This window comes from Geotrypetes seraphini, chromosome 8, assembly GCF_902459505.1.
Source record: "Geotrypetes seraphini chromosome 8, aGeoSer1.1, whole genome shotgun sequence".
NCBI classification, from domain to species: domain Eukaryota; kingdom Metazoa; phylum Chordata; class Amphibia; order Gymnophiona; family Dermophiidae; genus Geotrypetes; species Geotrypetes seraphini.
Window position 1 is genome coordinate 28,477,140 of NC_047091.1, and position 18,671 is coordinate 28,495,810.

Here is an 18,671-nt window from a genome sequence, read left to right on the forward strand (position 1 = left end):
CGTTCCGGAACTTGGAGGCTTGGTGGTGGCTGGCTGACAGTTGAGCTCCCTCCTCTAAACATCATCTATTAAGCTTTTAAGCAACAATTCTTCATCTATTTAATTATAAAATCCTCTAAAATGACATCATCCAAGCAAAAGATGCACATGGTATATGCGTTATGAGAAAAGACCAGCTTTAAATTCTGAACATCAGCAGATACTATGAGCCGTTCGCCTGCTACTGCCTTTTGCCTACTCGCACCATAACTGACATCTCCAGGGCTCCCAGGACACCTCTCTTCCTCCGGGGCTCAGCGTGTGAGCGAGCTCAGCCCCCCAGAAGCAGCCAGAAACCCTCCTGAACTGCGGCAGTTGATCCGTTCGCCTGCTCCTGTCTTTTGCCTGCTCGCACCGCAACTGACACCTTCAGGGCTCCCAGGCCACCTCTCTTCCTCCGGGGCTCGGCATGTGAGCAAGCTCCGCCCACCAGTAGCAACCGAGAACACTCCTGAACTGAGGCAGTTGAGCCGTTCGCCTCCTCCTGCTTTTTGCCTGCTCGCACCGCAACTGACATCTCCAGGGCTTCCAGACCACCTCTCTTCCTCCGGGGCTTGGCGTGTGAGCGAGCTCCGCCCCCCAGAAGCAGACGGGAAACCTCCTGAACTGCGGCAGTTGAGCCGTTTGCCTGCTCTTGCCTTTTGACTGCTCGCACAGCAACAGACACCTCCAGAGTTCCCAGGCCACCTCTCTTCCTCCTGGCCCAGACTCCAACCGACCCTGCTGAGCAGCGTTAACCCGGCGAAGGCACTGCAATCGCTGGCTTTGGCCATTGAGAAGAGCATCCCCCACAGCCACCGCCGCCACCGCGAAGGGGAGGCCATGGTTAGTCCAGATGGCATGGTCGCCGAGGAGCCGCGCATGGTCAAAATGGCACAATACCTGTCCAAAAAGAGACAAGTTCATCAGGTTTGGCATGCAGGAGGAGGATGTGAACTTCTCGGTCGAGTTCGAAAAGCAGAGACACTGGATCTGGGGCTTCCGATGTGTTGGCAAGGATCGGATGATACCTGGTGAAATTTGGTGGCCTAACAGTGAAGTCATCTCAATCTGGACTTTAATCCGACTGTTCTGTTTTTTATTTGTCACTTTTTTTCCAGTTTATGTTTTATTATTAATTTTATTCATTGATTTGCCCCTTGTTTTGTTTTATTTTTACCATTTGAATTTCTCCAGAATTCTATTGCTCAACGGTTCCTCCTTTCTGCAGCTATTCCTATCTCTCTTCTTTTCTACCTTTTAAAGTCCTTGGATCAATGTAGTCTTGTTGGAATTTTTATTTTCTTATTTTTTCTTCTATTTCTATTTCTTACTTTTACTACTCAACTAATTGTTAATTTTCCAGGTACTTCAGTTAGATTGTAAGCCTTCGGGACAGTAAGGAAATTTCTAAGTACCTATTCTTTATTTATTTATCTTATTTTTATTGTATCCTTTAATGTATATTTTCTCTGTAAGCCTATATTACTTATAATTTTAATGCATACTATTGTCTATTTTCTGTAAACCGCTTAGAATTCTAACGGAGTTTAGCGGTATATAAGAAATAAATTACATTACAAATTACATTACATTACATTCATATGGAATCTATCCCCTTTTAACTTCAGAGAGTGCCCTCTCATTCTCTCTGCCTTGGAGAGGGTGAACAACCTGTCTTTATCCACTAAGTCTATTTCCTTCATTATCTTGAATGTTTCGATCATGTCGCCTCTGTCTCCTCTTTTCAAGGGAGAACAGGCCCAGCTTCTCTAATCTCTCACTGTACGGCAACTCCTCCAACCCCTTAACCATTTTAGTCGCTCTTCTCTGGACCCTTTCGAGTAGTACCATGTCCTTCTTCATGTATGGCGACCAGTGCTGGACGCAGTATTCCAGGTGAGGGCGTACCATAGCTCAGTACAGTGGCATGATAACCCTCTCCGATCCCCTTCTTAATCATTTCTAGAATTCTGTTCGCCCTTTTCGCTGCTGCTGCACATTGTGCAGACGGCTTCATTGACTTGTTGACCAGTACTCCCAGATCTCTTTCCTGGGGGGTCTCTCCTAGTACTGCCCCGGACATCTTGTATTTGTGTGTGAGATTTTTGATACCAACATGCATTACCTTACACTTATCCACGTTGAACCTCATTAGCCATGTCGCTGTCCATTTCTCGAGCATGGTTATGTCACGTTGCAGATCTTCACAATCCCCCTGCGTCTTCACTACTCTGTATAACTTTGTATCGACTGCAAATTTAATCACCTCACTCGTACCCATTTCCAAATCGTTTATGAATATGTTGAAGAGCACAGATCCAAGTAACGAGCCCTGCGGCACCCCACTGGTGACGTTCTTCCAGTCCGAGTATTGTCCATTTACCCCCACTCTCTGTTTCCTATCTGCTAGCCAGTTTTTAATCCACGGGAGTATTTCACCCTCTATTCCATGGCTCTCAATTTTTCGAAGTAGTCTTTCATGTGGAACCTTGCCGAACGCCTTCTGAAAATCCAGATATACAATGTCGACTGGGTCACCCTTGTCTGTCTGCTTGTTTACCCTTTCGTAGAAGTGCAGCAAATTTGTCAAGCAAGATCATCCTTTGCTGAAGCCGTGCTGACTGGTCCTCATCCGTTTGTGTCCATCAAGGTGATCAATGATGCGGTCTTTTATCAGCGCCTCTACCATCTTTTTTGGTACCGAAGTCAGACTCACCGGTCTGTAGTTTCCCGGATCTCTTCTCGAACCTTTTTTGAAGATCGACGTAACATTCGCCACCTTCCAGTCTTCCGGAATCCTTCCCGATCTAATCGACAGATTGGCTATTAGTTGAAGCAGTTCAGCTATAGTCCCTTTTAGTTCCTTAATGACCCTCGGATGGATGCCACCGGTCCTGGGGATTTGTCGCTCTTAAGCCTATCAATCTGCTTGCATACTTCTTCTAGACTGACCGTCAACCTTGTCAGTTTCCCGACTTCGCCTCCAGCGTATAGCCTGTCGGGTTATGGTATGTTGTATATGTCCTCTTTGGTAAATACAGATGCAAAAAATGTGTTCAGTTTATCGACGATGGCTTTGTCCTCCTTTAGCACTCCCCTTATTCCATTATCATCCAATGGTCCCACCGCTTCCTTTCGTTTCCCCTTAATGTACCGAAAGAAAGGCTTGATGTTTTTTGCCTCCTTGGCTATTTTTTCCTTCTAGTCTCTTTTGGCCCCTTTTACTGCTTTATGACACTTGCGTTGATGCTGTTTGTGCTTTTTCCAGTTTTCATCCGTTTTTGACCTTTTCCATTCCTTAAACGAAGTCTTCTTGTCTGTGATCGCTTCCCATAATATCCGTTTCTCATTCCCTCTGCAGCCCTTACTCTCTCTACCTCTTCATCCATTTGTATCCTACTTCATGAACAGCATATATTGATCCACAAGTCTAAGAATGTTATAATGCCTCTGAATTGCTCTATGGTGCAACATCATTACATTCAATTCTGGTTGCCTTATCTCAAGAAAGATATAGAAGCATTAGAAAAGGTTCAAAGAGAAGATGGAACTTCTATGTACGTTATAGTCTACAGACCTCCGAGTCAATCGCAGCAAATTGATAAGGATCCGATTGTTGATATCCAAAAGTTTGGAAGGAAAGAGGAGGTGCTGCTATTGGGAGATTTCAACTTGCCGGATGTGGACTGGCATGTTCCGTTTACAGAATTGGAAAGAAGTACGGAGATTGTGGATGCCTTTCAAGAGGCTCTGCTCAGATGAATGGTAATGGAACTCACGAGGGAAAAAGTGATATTGGATCTGGTCCTCACAAATGGAGAGAGTATCGCTAATGTTCAAGTGGGTGCTCACCTGGGAAGTAGCGATCATCAAACGGTTTGGTTTGATATAACAGCTAAAGTCGAGAGCGGCCACGCAATACTCAGAGTCCTAGATTTCAAATGTACGGACTTTAATAAAATGGGAGAGTCTGGATGCTTCTAAAGCCTTTGATAGTGTCCATTGGTCCTTCTTGTTGCGCACCCTTGAATATGTTGGTTTGGGCGGCTTTTATCTTAATGCTGTGCGTTCTCTTTAATCCGAGGGCTTCTCTTCTGGTTATTGGAACACGCACGGATTCCTTTCCCATTCTTCGGGGTACTCAGCAGGGCTGCCCCCTTTCACCCTTACTTTTTCTTCTTTCTTTGAAATCTCTGCTTTGTGGGTTCAAAGAGGTATAGGTCCTTCGTGTTGATGGGGTAGAGTTGAAGACCTTGGCTTTTACGAATGACATGTTTTGATTCTTACTAGGCCTGAAGATTCATTACCGTCGGCCTTGGACCTCATTTCTGAATTTGTCCTTTATTCTGGTCTTTCTCTTAATCTGGATAAGTCCTTTGCATTACCTTCTTCCCCTGAGTTACGCACAACATGGAGGGGTGTTTTTCCCCTTCGCTGGGCCGATTCTACGTTGAAATATTTGGGGGTACTTATCCCCTTGGACTGGTCTAGTTTGTATCATTTGAACGTGGAACTATTGTTTCTGGCCCTTCAGAATAAATTACAGCTGTGGGGAACCCTCCCATTCTCTCTTTTGGGTCGGGTGCATCTTTATAATATGCTCATTGTCCCGTGTTGGTTGTATGTCTTTCAGGTTCTTCCTCTTTATTTGACTTCTTGGGATGAAGGCCGCCTGGAACGTTTGGTTAAGAGGTTTCTTTGGGCTGGGAAGCAGCCTCGCCTGCCTTATACATTGGTGGTGGCTCCATGGTACAAGGGTGGCCTGGATTTGTTGAACCTTCGATATCTGACTGTTGGATGTGGCATGCGTCATATTAATGATCTTTTTAGGGGTATTTCTGCCTTTACCAACACCACTTTGGAACTTTTTTGTTTTCGGACCATTCATTTTAGTGTATACCTTCATTCCATTCCTTCTCCTCTGCCTGAGCCTCTTTCTAGTAGGGTGCTGCACCATCCATTGTGGAAGGTTTGGCACTGGGTCTGCAAATTTCTACTTCTTTTATCCCCTTTTTGCCTATCCGCTTTAATAGCTCCTTTCTTCCCGGGGTGGATGGGCCGAGTTTTGCTCGGTGGGAAACAAGGGGCATTCTCATGTGTTTCAATTGGTTGATGATGATGGGAAAATTAAGTCTTTGGCACAGTTGCAGGAAGAATTTGATCTCCCACCCACTGATTATTTTGCTTATATGCAGATTCACCATTACCGTATTTTCGCGGATATAACGCGCGCGTTATACGTGATTTTACGTACCGCGCACACCCCTCGCGCGTTATATGCCTGAGCGCGGTATACAAAAGTTTTTAAACATAGTTCCCATGCCGCCCGACGCCCGATTCACCCCCCCAGCAGGACCGCTCGCACCCCCACCCCGAACGACCGCTCGCACGCGCTCCCACCCGCACCCGCATCCACAATCGGAGCAAGAGGGAGCCCAAGCCCTCTTGCCCGGCCGACTCCCCGACGTCCGATACATCCCCCCCCCGGCAGGACCACTCGCACCCTCACCCCGAAGGACCGCCGACTCCCCAACAATATCGGGCCAGGAGGGAGCCCAAACCCTCCTGGCCACGGCGACCCCCTAACCCCACCCCGCACTACATTACGGGCAGGAGGGATCCCAGGCCCTCCTGCCCTCGACGCAAACCCCCCTCCCTCCAACGACCGCCCCCCCCCCCAAGAACCTCCGACCGCCCCCCCAGCCGACCCGCGCCCCCCCTGGCCGACCCCCACGACCCCCCACCCCCCTTCCCCGTACCTTTGGAAGTTGGCCGGACAGACGGGAGCCAAACCCGCCTGTCCGGCAGGCAGCCAACGAAGGAATGAGGCCGGATTGGCCCATCCGTCCTAAAGCTCCGCCTACTGGTGGGGCCTAAGGCGCGTGGGCCAATCAGAATAGGCCCTGGAGCCTTAGGTCCCACCTGGGGGCGCGGCCTGAGGCACATGGGCCAAACCCGACCATGTGTCTCAGGCCGCGCCCCCAGGTGGGACCTAAGGCTCCGGGGCCTATTCTGATTGGCCCACGCGCCTTAGGCCCCACCAGTAGGCGGAGCTTTAGGACGGATGGGCCAATCCGGCCTCATTCCTTCGTTGGCTGCCTGCCGGACAGGCGGGTTTGGCTCCCGTCTGTCCGGCCAACTTCCAAAGGTACGGGGAAGGGGGGTGGGGGGGTCGTGGGGGTCGGCCAGGGGGGTCGCGGGTCGGCTGGGGGGGAGGGGGGTTTGCGTCGAGGGCAGGAGGGCCTGGGATCCCTCCTGCCCGTAATGTAGTGCGGGGTGGGGTTAGGGGGTCGCCGTGGCCAGGAGGGTTTGGGCTCCCTTCTGGCCCAACTACACAAAGGTACGGGGAAGGCGGGTGGGGGTGTCGTGGGGGTCGGCCAGGGGGGTCGCGGGTCGGCTGGGGGACGGGCGGAGGTTCTTGGGGGGGGGCGGTCGTTGGGGGGAGGGGGTTTGCGTCGAGGGCAGGAGGGCCTGGGATCCCTCCTGCCCGTAATGTAGTGCGGGGTGGGGTTAGGGGGGTCGCCGTGGCCAGGAGGGTTTGGGCTCCCTCCTGGCCCGATATTGTTGGGGAGTCGGCGGTCCTTCGGGGTGAGGGTGCGAGTGGTCCTGCCGGGGGGGGGGGGGATGTATCGGACGTCGGGGGGGGCATCAGGCTTTCAGGATGGGGACAGACCTTCAAGGGGGGACAGGACTTCAAGGGAGGACAGTGCACGGAAGTCAGGGGGGGTGAACGGAGAGTCGGGACAGCGCACGGAAAGTCAGGGCGGGCGAAAGGAGAGTCGGGCAGCATGCGCGTTATATGCCTGAGTGCGATATAGAAAAGTTTTTGTACATATCATCGTGATTTCTGCGCGCTATACCCCTGTGCGCGTTTTACAATGGTGCGCGTTATATCCGCGAAAATACGGTACATTAATTCATTACCTTCTGGTTCTTTGACGGCTTCTTGCCAGGACATGCTGTCTACGACTTTTACCATTGGTTCTCATCTTCCTGTTCCCCTTAAATTTCATCATTGCCATTTGAAGGATAAGTCCCCCTTATTTGATCATTCTAAATTGCGGGATGTTTGGACCCGGGACCTTGCTGTAGAACTACCTGACAATATGCTTTTGCAGGCTGTCCGTAGATTGCCTGCCTTTTAAAAATACACCACCTTTTGGGGCCAACATTATAAGTTGTATATTTTTCCTAAGAGGGCTTATCTTTCTGGGTTTCATGTATCAGCTGCTTGTCCGAGATGCCAGGCCCCTGAAGCGGAATTGGGACATATGTTCTGGACTTTCCCTAATATTCAATCCTTCTAGAATGCCATTTTTCTTTTTGTAGAGCGTATTTGGAACATTACAATTCAACGCTCACCTTTATTCTTATTTGGAGCTGTTCCCCACTATTACCCTCGCCAAAGGGGGGGGGACTGCTGCTTTCCTCAAGTGGGCTGTCCTTATTGCCCTGAAATGTATCTTGCTGAAATGGTTTGAGGGTGAAGCGCCTGATTACTCTATCTGGCAGTGCCGGATGATTACTCTCCTGATGTGGGAACGAAGAGATGTGATGGACTTTTTCTCTCTCCCAGGGCGTGTTTTTCAACGCACCTGGGAACCCTTTTGGACTACAATGACTCCTTTGGCTCGCAGCCAATTGATTAACTGTTGATTTAATGTATATTGGTATCACTATGTCAAAGTTGGTATGCCTATATCATTTTGTATTATATCAGTGCCTATGTTGGTGTTGTACTTGGAAGGAGGACCTGGGGGGGGAGGTATGGGGGGACAGGGGGGAGAGTTGTGTGGGGGGGGGTTTGTACAAAAAAAATTTGAGCTTGTTTGCGGTTCCTTTTGTGTATTTGCTTGCTTTCTTGTTAAGCTCAATAAAATATATTTGAACATAAAATGGGAGAGTATCTGAAGAAAGAGGTGTTAGGATGGGAAGACATAAGAGAAGTGGAAGAACACTGCTCTATGCTGAAAGGAGCGATAAAAATGGCTACGGACCTTTATGTGAAGAAATAAATAAAAACAAGAGAAAAAGGGTTCTTTAAACTAGTGTTGGAGAAAATAAAGGCAAAAGAGTTGGCGTGTGTGAAATATAAAAAACCCCAAGAAGAGGAGTGCAGAAAGGACTACCGGGTAAAACTGAAAGAAGCCAACAGAGAGATATGTCTGGCGAAAGCGCAGGCGGAAAAACAAATAGCTAAAAATGTAAAAAAGGGAGATACAATTTTTTTCAGATATATTAGTGAAAGGAGATAGATGAAAATTCATCCAAACAATCTTATAAATACATCTGAAGTCCTTCCCAATCTACTCTATAAATTACAATAAAATTCCTTAGCTAAATAAACCAATGTCAATCATGAATGTCCTAAAAAACCTTGTTCTTCATTAATGTGCCAACTTTATTCTTATCTTGATCTTCCGGTATCAATTCCTCTCCAGATGCCATTTAACACGCAAAATGAACAGCAGCACCCAACACAGTTCTGTGTTTCACCTTTCAGCATCATCAGGGGCTATAGACTGTTCTTAGCTTCAGTTTTTATACTATAACACACAAAATTATTCTATCTTTAATCATTTGGTAAATAAATTTATCTATACATCAATACCTACTTATAATGACATATAACTATCTTAATCATACCTTCTGATTCATTATATTTCGTATCTTGGCCACACACAAGTATGAGAACTCCATACCAGGACCTGCTACTACTCCAATTCACCCAAGACTGAAAGCATCTTGATTGTATCATGTCCTGTTCCCCTTTTAACCAATGTTCATAGCTGTCCCTAATTATAGTAAATGCCATTCTACTTACTTGTTTAAAAATCATATGGTTCAACAGTTTTCCAGGAGTAAATCATTGCACTTTTCTTAATAAAATCTCAGAAACATTACCACCTCGAGTCAAATGAACAATAATCAGCACAATGAATTTCAAATCGCTCACCTCATGTTGAGGTTGGACCCAATGACCCACCAGCAGAAGTTCTACTTTCCGGAGCTATAAATTGCTTAAATGCTGGGCAATCCGTTGTTTGATTTTCCTTTTTGTTTGGCCTAAGTACCATAAGCCACATGGGCACAAAATCCTGTATATTACTTGATTAGTATTGCAATCAGCTCTTTCACGTAAATAGAAACCCCTATCACTATTAGGAATATTAATGTGATCGGTCTTCAGGGCAAATCTACAATAAACACACCCACCACATTTACTGTGATAACCCCCATACTGTTCTCTACTGCCACTTTCATTGGATAGCAATTCACAAAGGTTCTGCTCATGAATTTAAGCAAACCTTGGACTATTCCAGAGCTCCTCATGGAGACTAAGAATATGCCGGTGTTGCCCTATCAACTGTTTCAATTGACACGATTGGGCAGAGTAAGGAAGGATACAAGTTAATTTACTATCTTCACTCTCTCTTGTTTTCTTCAACATTAGCCATTTTCTATCAGAATATTTTGCTCTGACCCAATAAGGCTATTCTTATGTTCTTGTGTCTGTCATAATTAGATTTGTAAGCTCTTTTGAGCAGGAACCATCTCTTGTATGGTTAATGTACAATGCTGCATGCATTTGGTAGCACTATAGAAATAATAAAGAGTAGTAGCGCCCAGCTAAAAGTAGCACTGAAGATGCTTTCCATATTGAGCTTTGGCCTGTGTGATATATTTAAGAACCTAAGACTAGCCTTACTGGGTCAGACCAATGGTCCATCAAGCCCAGTAGCTCGTTCTCATGGTGGCCAGTCCACGTCCCTAGTACCTGGCCAAAACTCGAGTAGTAGCAACATTCCATGCTATCGATCCAGGGCAAGCAGTGGCTTCCCCCATGTCTTTCTGAATAACAGACTATGGACTTTTCCTTCAGGAACTTGCCAAACCCTTTTTAAACCAGCTACACTATTCCCCTTGAGGGACCTAGTTCTTCAGCTTTGTCATTGCTGCTAGATGTGTATGTTAAAAGTACAGCATCTGGTTTCTCTCTCTCTGAAAAATAGAAAGATCATGCATACTACAGATCTACTTGCAAGCATGGCAGAGCTTGCACAGCTTCAGTTCTCCACTGAATTAATATTTCAGCAGTCAATATTGCATGCATGTCTCGGCTTCTCTTTTTCCTAGTTAGGGAAGCAATAATGGGCACAACTTGCAAAACAAGTTTGCTGCTCCTCTACATAATCTTAGTCTTTTATGCCAGTTTTATGCAGCACTGGAAGTTGTCATCTTCTATGTTCTGCGAGATAGGTTTCCATTGCTCAAGGGAGAGAGTTTTCAGTATATAAACATTTCTTTCTGACAGTAGGTAAACTAGATTTGCAGAAATCTGATGAACATCTGGAGCTGTTATTAATTTCAGGGATTGTTAAAGGTGGGATTTCTAACATTTATAAGGTGATCCAGGGGGACTCTATGGAGAGTCACAGGGCGTAGGAGGAAGATGTGTTAGAGGCTGACCGAATTTTGCAATTGGCACTGAATCAGAGTCCTGAAAGGAGAAATTTTATATTACCTGTTAATGTTTTTTCCTTTAGTCCTACCAGACCAGTACAGAAGCCTGCCCGATTATTTCACATCTTTTTTGTTTGAAAATAATGAGTTGAGTAAATTATGCAGGTGCTAGAACCTCTGTTCTATCTTCTTCTGGAGTGACATTATGGAATGCTTTGCCAGGTCAATTACGGTTATGTGTAGAACTCATTGGTTTAAAAAAAAATATTGTAAACACAGTTATTTGTTCAGGCATTTATGTAGAAGGACAGCTAGGCAGAATTATAGGTGTTAAGACAGCATGATTTTACTTGCAAGATATATTGTTTTATATTCTGTATGTTCTGTTTTATTTTGTGTTTTGTCTTTTGGAAACCACCTAAGTTTAGGCAGTGTATAAATTTTTAAATAAAATATATTATCAAAGGAAAGTAAATCGCCTATTTCCACTGCTGCTTTATTCAAAATATTGAATAGCTGAGGCTGCACAGTGCCTGCTAGGGTAATGTCTAAAATTCAAGAGTCTGCCTCCATATGGGCACAACTCACAGATTCTGTACTGGTTCGGTGGGACTAAGGGCTCCTTTTGCAAAGGAGCATTAGGGCCTTAACGCGTGGAATAGCACGCATTAGCCGCTACCGCAGTAATTTTTTTGGCTAGCGTGCGCACAAAACACTAGCGCACCTTAATAAAAGGAGCCCCAAAGGAAAGAAAATTAATAGTAACTTTTTCCTTTTGGGGCCATGATATATAGTTTTCAGGATCACCAGTCTAGATCACAATTCTTCAACCGCCGGTCTTGCCAGTCCGCGAAGGATTTGGGTCCCCGCCGCCGCAAAAGGTGCCGGCGTCAGCTGACGTGCAACTTCCTGCCTTCCACCACCAACTCCTGCCACGTATGTCTCCACACCCCCAAACAAGCAGAGGCAGCTCTGTGTGCTTTTAACTTAGGCACACAGCTGCCCCTAAGCAGTATTTTAGCGCGGTTTCATGAGGCAGCCTCGGGGCCTTTGGTAGGCCGGCTCACATCGCATCATCGAAGCGGGCCAGCCTACCAAAGGCCCCGAGGCTGCCTCATGAAACCGCGCTAAAATACTGCTTAGGGGCAGCTGTGTGCTGAAGTTAAAAGCACACAGAGCTGCCGCTAGCCTACATAGAGGAAACTTGCTGGAGAGGGAAGGAGGGAAGGGAGAAGGGGTACTCCTGGACAAGGGAGGGGAAGGGGATACTGCTGACAGGGGAGAAGGGGAAGGGACAAGAATTACTGTTGGATAAGAGGAGGAGGAAAGGGAGAAGGGGTACTCCTGGACAAGGGAGGGGAAGGGGCTACTGCTGACAGGGGAGAAGGGAAGGGACGAGAATTACTGTTGGATAAGGGGAGGAGGAAAGGAAGAAGGGGTACTCCTGGACAAGGGAGGGGAAGGGGCTACTGCTGACAGGGGAGAAGGGAAAGGGAAGGGATGAGAGTTACTGTTGGATAAGGGGAGGAGGAAAGGGAGAAGGGGTATTCCTGGACAAGGGAGGGGAAGGGGATACTACTGACAGGGGAGAAGGGAAAGGGATGAGAATTACTGCTGGATAAGAGGAGGAAGAAAGGGAGAAGGTACTGCTGGACAGGGCAGGAGGAACATTGGAAGGAAACAGCTGGCAGGAAGATTAGAGGAGGGGAAGGAGTCAGGATGGAATGGAGAGATCAGATGAGGGAAAGGGGAGAGACAGAGGAATGACAAAGTAGAGAGAGATTGATGTTGGGAAGTGGGGTCAGATGAAAAATAAGGAAAGAGGGACAAAGATGCTAGATCTGGTGTAGGAGAGAGGGGCATAGAAAGAATGCAGATACCAAATTGGAGGAGGAGGGGTAGAGGGCAGACAGTGGATGGAAGAGGCAGATGCTGGATTGAAGAGACAGAGGGCAGACGCTGGATGGAAGAGAGTGAAAAGACGATGAAAGCAGAAACCAGAGAAGACAGAAGGTAGAAAAAAATAATTTTATTTCTATCTTGTGATTAGAATATATCAGATTTAAAATATGTATCCTGCTAGAGCTGATGTTAGACATAACTGGGGAGTGCAAAGCCCAGGCAGTGCATCTTTAGCTTCCAGCTGGCTTAGGGCTCTCTCTGACCATGAGGCAGTTGCCCTAGTTGCACTCCCCCTAACACCATTCCTGCCATGTGTGACTGCGGTATTCTGTTAGCATGATATTTGTGTAGCATTCTGTAATAATTTGGCTTATTCAGTTTTCTTGATAGTAGAGGGGATATATGTGAAGGGGAGGGGATACGGGGGTTTTGTTGATCCTTGCCCTGTATTATTATTTATATTTATAAAATGACAGTTGTACAGAATATTGTTTCTTTTTATACTTTAATAAAATATGTTCAATATAAAATCATAACTATTTGAGGCTTGTGCGGATGGGATCAGATGGTTAACGGGACCGAGCTCGTGGGGACGGGGCGGCAATGGGGTTTTTAAAAATTTCAGTCTTATTAGTTTGCCGGTCCACGAAATCATTATTTTATTTCCACCGGTCCATAGGTGTCAAAAGGTTGAAGAACACTGGTCTAGATGATAAAATCACAGGTTTAGAAGCTCCTAGAATGATATAAGCCTTTTTACATTGTTTTAGTTTATTGACTCACCTGTGCATGTTTCTATGGATGTTGAAATATGTTTTTATTTAATATTTTGGTACAATCGGTTTCTTTTACAAAATTTTCATAAATTAAATTTTTTGACCCAGGTATTAAAATATGCAAAACACTTAGGGAGCTACAGAATTTGTCCCCATTCAGTGGCATGGATGCTGCTGTTCCCTTCCGATGCTGCCTTCTTGAACCCATGTAATGTAGTTCAACCATCTTCTGTGTCTGCTGTTTGACAATGTCTAGAGGAGACAGCAGCCACAGGGATAGAAATAACTGCACTGGGCAGGGGTGAATTCTGAGACTATTGCAAAGATTTTATGGCTGTCTCCAGGAGATTTGTCATCTGGCTCACTACAGATGGAATAAAAAGGAAATAAAGATGTATTTTATAGCTTATATAATAGAACACATCTTTATTTCTTTTTTATTTTTGGCTAGTCTATGAAAGCTTGGCTTCTGTTGTAATTCCATTAGCATGAGCACTCCTCTAAGGAAATGAGAAAATAATATGGTATTATGACTCTATTTTCAGGTATAAACCAGATTTGATCTGGTCAGATGGGGACTGGGAGGCTCCAGATACATATTGGAATTCAACATATTTCCTTTCCTGGCTGTACAATGACAGTCCTGTCAAGGTAGTGCTGCTGATAGCATTTGTCATGATATGTAAAATAATTTAAAATATTAAGGTCAATTTTCAAAGGCACTTACAGGGATTCCAGTGGGTGCTAACAATGTAATTGCTTTTGTTTCTGCGTAGATTTATCATATAAGTCTCCTTACAGCCAAAATTAATCCAAGCAAAGTGGGGCCGGATGGTGGTAAGGCAAAAGTTGTATGAAGAGGGGCAAAATTCAGCTGCTAGTCATAACTTATAATGATTGGGTCATGTTCAGGTGTGAACAAAAAAATATTAGTGAGAGATCTTGAGTTATCTATGAAAATGTGAGCAAAAAAATTTCATAGCGTTCTTAGTTCCATATAACTATGTAGATTTATAATAATAATAACTTTATTCTTTTATACCGCCATAACCAAAAGTTCTAGGTGTTTACACTAAAAAGAGCTGGACAATCAGCGAAATACAATGATACAGTAAAAAATGCAAATATTTGTAAAATAGAATTTCAATAATAAAACTCACTAAGTAATAAACTTATCGAACAAAGTGGTCTTGATTAATTTCTGAAAACTGCAATAACTGCAATGACTTTCTTTAAAACATCATAGGCAAACATATATTCTTGGATCCTGATACAGCTATCTGTATAATTTTTGTCTTCATGGATAGCTGAAAATTGACCTCTGGTTGCCTTGTCGTCCATCTGGTTTTCTATTCATAATGCTGAAAACATTTTTTTATCTGCCCAGTCTTTGAAGCATTTTCTGGCATTGATAGAAAACTAGATGGATTTAGAGTTTAAAAGTATGCTTAATAGAATGCTACCCTGGGAATTCTTGTGATTTGACAGATAAGGCCATGAAATCATAATAACATAAGCAGTGCCTCCACTGGGTCAGACATCGTGTCCAGCAGTCCGCTGGGTCAGACATCGTGCCCAGCAGTCCGCACATGCGGTGGCCCAACAGGTCCAGGACCTGTGCAGTAATCCTCTATCTATATCCCTCTATCCCCTTTTCCAGCAGGAAATTGTCCAATCCTTTCTTGAACCCCAGTACTATACTCTGCCCTATTACATCCTCTGGAAGCGCATTCCAGGTGTCCACCACACGTTGGGTAAAGAAGAACTTCCTAGCATTCGTTTTGAATCTGTCCCCTTTCAACTTTTCTGAGTGCCCTCTTGTTCTTTTATTATTCGAAAGTTTGAAGAATCTGTCCCTCTCTACTCTCTATGCCTTTCATGATCTTGTAAGTCTCTATCATATCCCCTCTAAGTCTCCTCTTCTCCAGGGAAAAGAGTCCCAGTTTTTCTAATCTCTCAGCGTATGAAAGGTTTTCTATCCCTTTTATCAGACGTGTCGCTCTTCTCTGAACCCTCTCGAGTAACGCCATATCTTTCTTAAGGTACGGCGACCAATATTGGACGCAGTACTCCAGATGCGGACGCACCATCGCCCGATACAACGGCAGGATAACTTCTTGCTTGAGCAGTGCTGCTCTTCCCTTCTTGTCACTGAGTTCTGTGTATCTTCTATGCATGCTTAGATTCTGCCATTATTGTAATTCCTGTCAACTCCTCTGGCAATCTTCATCAGGTGTCCTCCACACTCATATATTCTGAACCTTCCTCATAACTTTGTAGGGTAGCTTCTCTGCCTTGTGCATCTTGTTCTTTAGAAAAATGCTTTCTTTGGATACCTTTTTAAACATGTAAATGTGTTGAATACATTTTTTTTTTTTTTTTTTTTACCAGGCAACTATTCTTTTTTTTTCCTTTTGTCTTCCAGCTCAGTTAGAACCAGTTAGAACAGGGTTCAGGCATAATTTTATTTTATTAGTTTTTTAGCCCATCTTCTGCAGTGTACCCAGATCACACTTTAAAATAAAGCATGACATGAGGGATGAACATAGAGGATCTCTAATTGGTATAAATTGAAGTTCTAAGGTTGGTACCAGGCAGACTTGACATATATGGCAATTCGGTTTAGAATGGGCTTAGGAGGACTTCGTGAGCTTCAGCAATTTGCAACATAAGGACAGTGCTGGACAGACTTTCACGGGTTAAATCCTGCAAAAATTTGAGATGGTTTAGATAGACTGGAGTAAGCTTGAACGGCACCTCTAGTAGTTGGAACTGAAGGACAGTCTTCTAGAGCAGTGGTCCCCAACCCTGACCTGGAGGACTACCAGGCCAATCGGGTTTTCAGGCTCGCCCTAATGAATATGCATGGAGCAGATTTGCATGCCTGTCATTTCCATAATATGCAAATCTTTCTCATGCATATTCATTAGGGCGAGTCTGAAAACCCGATTGGCCTGGTGGTCCTCCAGGACAGGGTTGGGGACCACTGTTCTAGAGTCTATGGCCCAGAAATAACAAACAAAAAACACACTTTTAAATTTAATCTTGAAACTGTAATGCATGTAATTAAAGAGCAGATTGGATGGACCGGTCAGGTCTTTATCTGCTGTATAGGGGCATTAATGCTTGCTTTCTTCTACTGGTTATGCCTCTCTTTGCAGCCTAACATTATTACATTTCGCCTCCTTGCTATTTTCAATCACTATCACACCAAGGTCTCTCTCTTGGTCCATGTATGTCAGTCTCTCTTCCACTAGCACATACTGCTCTCTTGGATTTCTGCATTGTATCTGAAGGCTACATGTGATCTTCTAAATCACTCACTTCAGTTCAGGTCCACTTCAGATTCCAGTAGGCCGCTTCTACCTTATTGAAAAGGCATTGCAATCTTTCAAGTGCTGCTTTAACTGCTGTGTTCACTTCTGTGGTTAGTTCAGTAGTCCATGCGGAGCTTATGGAGGGACTCGGGGTGGGGGAATGTGCCATCTTTCTTTCTGGGTTGCACTGTTTCTCTTTGTCTGCCTTTTGCTGGAATTTAGATGGCATTTTGACTCATCATGGCAAAGCAATACTGACTGGTAAAGATATACCATATCCTTATACTGCCATTGCTCTGAAAACAGGGCTATGAGAGCTGTTAATGAAGGATAGCTTCAGAGAGCAGCTATCTAACTGCTGTTCCATCTTATGGTGTCACTAGCTTTTAATAATCTGAATAGAACTTAAGAATTGCCACTTCTGAGTCAGACCAGTGGTCCATCATGCACAGCAGTCCGCTCACGCGGCGACCCTCTGGTCTAAGACCAGCACCCTAACTGAGACTAGCCCTACCAGTGCACGTTCTTGTTCAACAGAAACTTGTCTAACTTTGTCTTGAATCCTTGGAGGGTGTTTTCCCCTATAACAGCCTCTGGAAGGGTGTTCCAGCTTTCTACCACTCTCTGGGTGAAGAAGAACTTCCTTACGTTTGTACGGAATCTATCCCCTTTCAACTTTAGAGAGTGCCCTCTTGTTCTCCCTACCTTGGAGAGGGTGAACAACCTGTTCTTATCTACTAAGTCTATCCCCTTCAGTACCTTGAATGTTTCGATCATGTCCCCTCTCAATCTCCTCTGTTCGAGAGAGAAGAGGCCCAGTTTCTCTAATCTTTCGCTGTACGACAGCTCCTCCAGCCCCTTAACCATCTTAGTCGCTCTTCTCTGGACCCTTTCGAGTAGTACCGTGTCCTTCTTCAGGTACGGCGACCAGTGGTGGACACAGTACTCCAGGTGAGGGCGTACCTTGGCCCGGTACAGCGGCATGATAACCTTCTCTAATCTGTTCATGATCCCCTTCTTCATCATTCCTAGCATTCTGTTTGCCCTTTTTGCTGCTGCCGCACATTGTGTGGATGGCTTCATCGACTTGTCGATCAGAACTCCCAAGTCCCTTTCCTGGGAGGTCTCTCCAAGTGCCGCCCCGGACATCCTGTATTCGTGCATGAGATTTTTGTTACCGACATGCATCACTTTACACTTATCCACGTTGAACCTCATCTGCCATGTCGATGGCCATTCCTCGAGCTTGATTATGTCACGTTGCAGATCTTCGCAATCCCCCTGTGTCTTTACTACTCTGAATAACTTCGAATCATCCGCAAATTTAATCACCTCGCTCATCGTACCTATGTCCAGATCATTTATAAAGATGTTAAAGAGCACAGGTCCAAGCACCAAGCCCTACGGCACCCCACTGGTGACGCTCTTCCAGTCCGAGTATTGTCCATTTACCCCCACTCTCTGTTTCCTATGCTCCAGCCAGTTTTTAATCCACTTGAGTATTTCACCCTCAATTCCATGGCTTGCAATTTTCCGAAGTAGTCGTTCATGCGGAACCTTGTCGAACGCCTTCTGAAAATCCAGATATACAATGTCGACTGGATCGCCCTTGTCTATCTGTCTGTTTACTTCCTCAAAGAAATGCAGCAAGTTCGTCAAACACGATCTGCCTTTGCTAAAACCGTGCTGACTAGTCCTCATCAGCCCGTTTCCGTCAAGGTAATCAATGATGCTGTCCTTTATCAGTGACTCTACCATCTTTCCCGGTACAGAGGTCAGACTCACCGGTCTGTAGTTCCCCGGATCTCCCCTCAAACCTTTCTTGAAGATCGGTGTAACATTCGCTACCTTCCAGTCTTCCGGAATCTTTCCCGATTTGATCGACAGATTGGCTATTAGTTGAAGCAGTTCAGCTATGGTCCCTTTCAGTTCCTTGATGACCCTCGGATGGATGCCATCTGATCCCGTGGATTTATCGCCCTTAAGCCTATCAATCTGCCTACATACTTCCTCTAGACTGACCGTCAATCCTGTCAGCTTTCCATCTTCGTTTCCAGCATATAGCTGTGTATATCTTCTTCGGTAAATACAGATGTAAAAAATGTGTTCAGTTTGTCAGCGATTGCTTTGGTCCTCCTTTAGTGCTCCCTTTATTCCATGGTCATCCAACGGTCCCACCACTTCCTTTGCA

General features: G+C 45.2%; 1 protein-coding gene across 2 annotated transcripts in view; it reads left to right on the plus strand.

Annotated features, from left to right (window-relative positions):
* The window catches only part of FUCA1 (alpha-L-fucosidase 1), a 134,913-nt gene that overhangs the window by 101,838 nt on the left and 14,404 nt on the right, over positions 1 to 18,671 (plus strand). For both annotated transcript variants that reach the window (XM_033956809.1, XM_033956810.1), the window contains one exon: positions 13,709 to 13,814. In XM_033956809.1, coding sequence (XP_033812700.1) covers positions 13,709 to 13,814 — 106 coding nt within the window. The remainder of the gene's footprint in view (positions 1 to 13,708; positions 13,815 to 18,671) is intronic.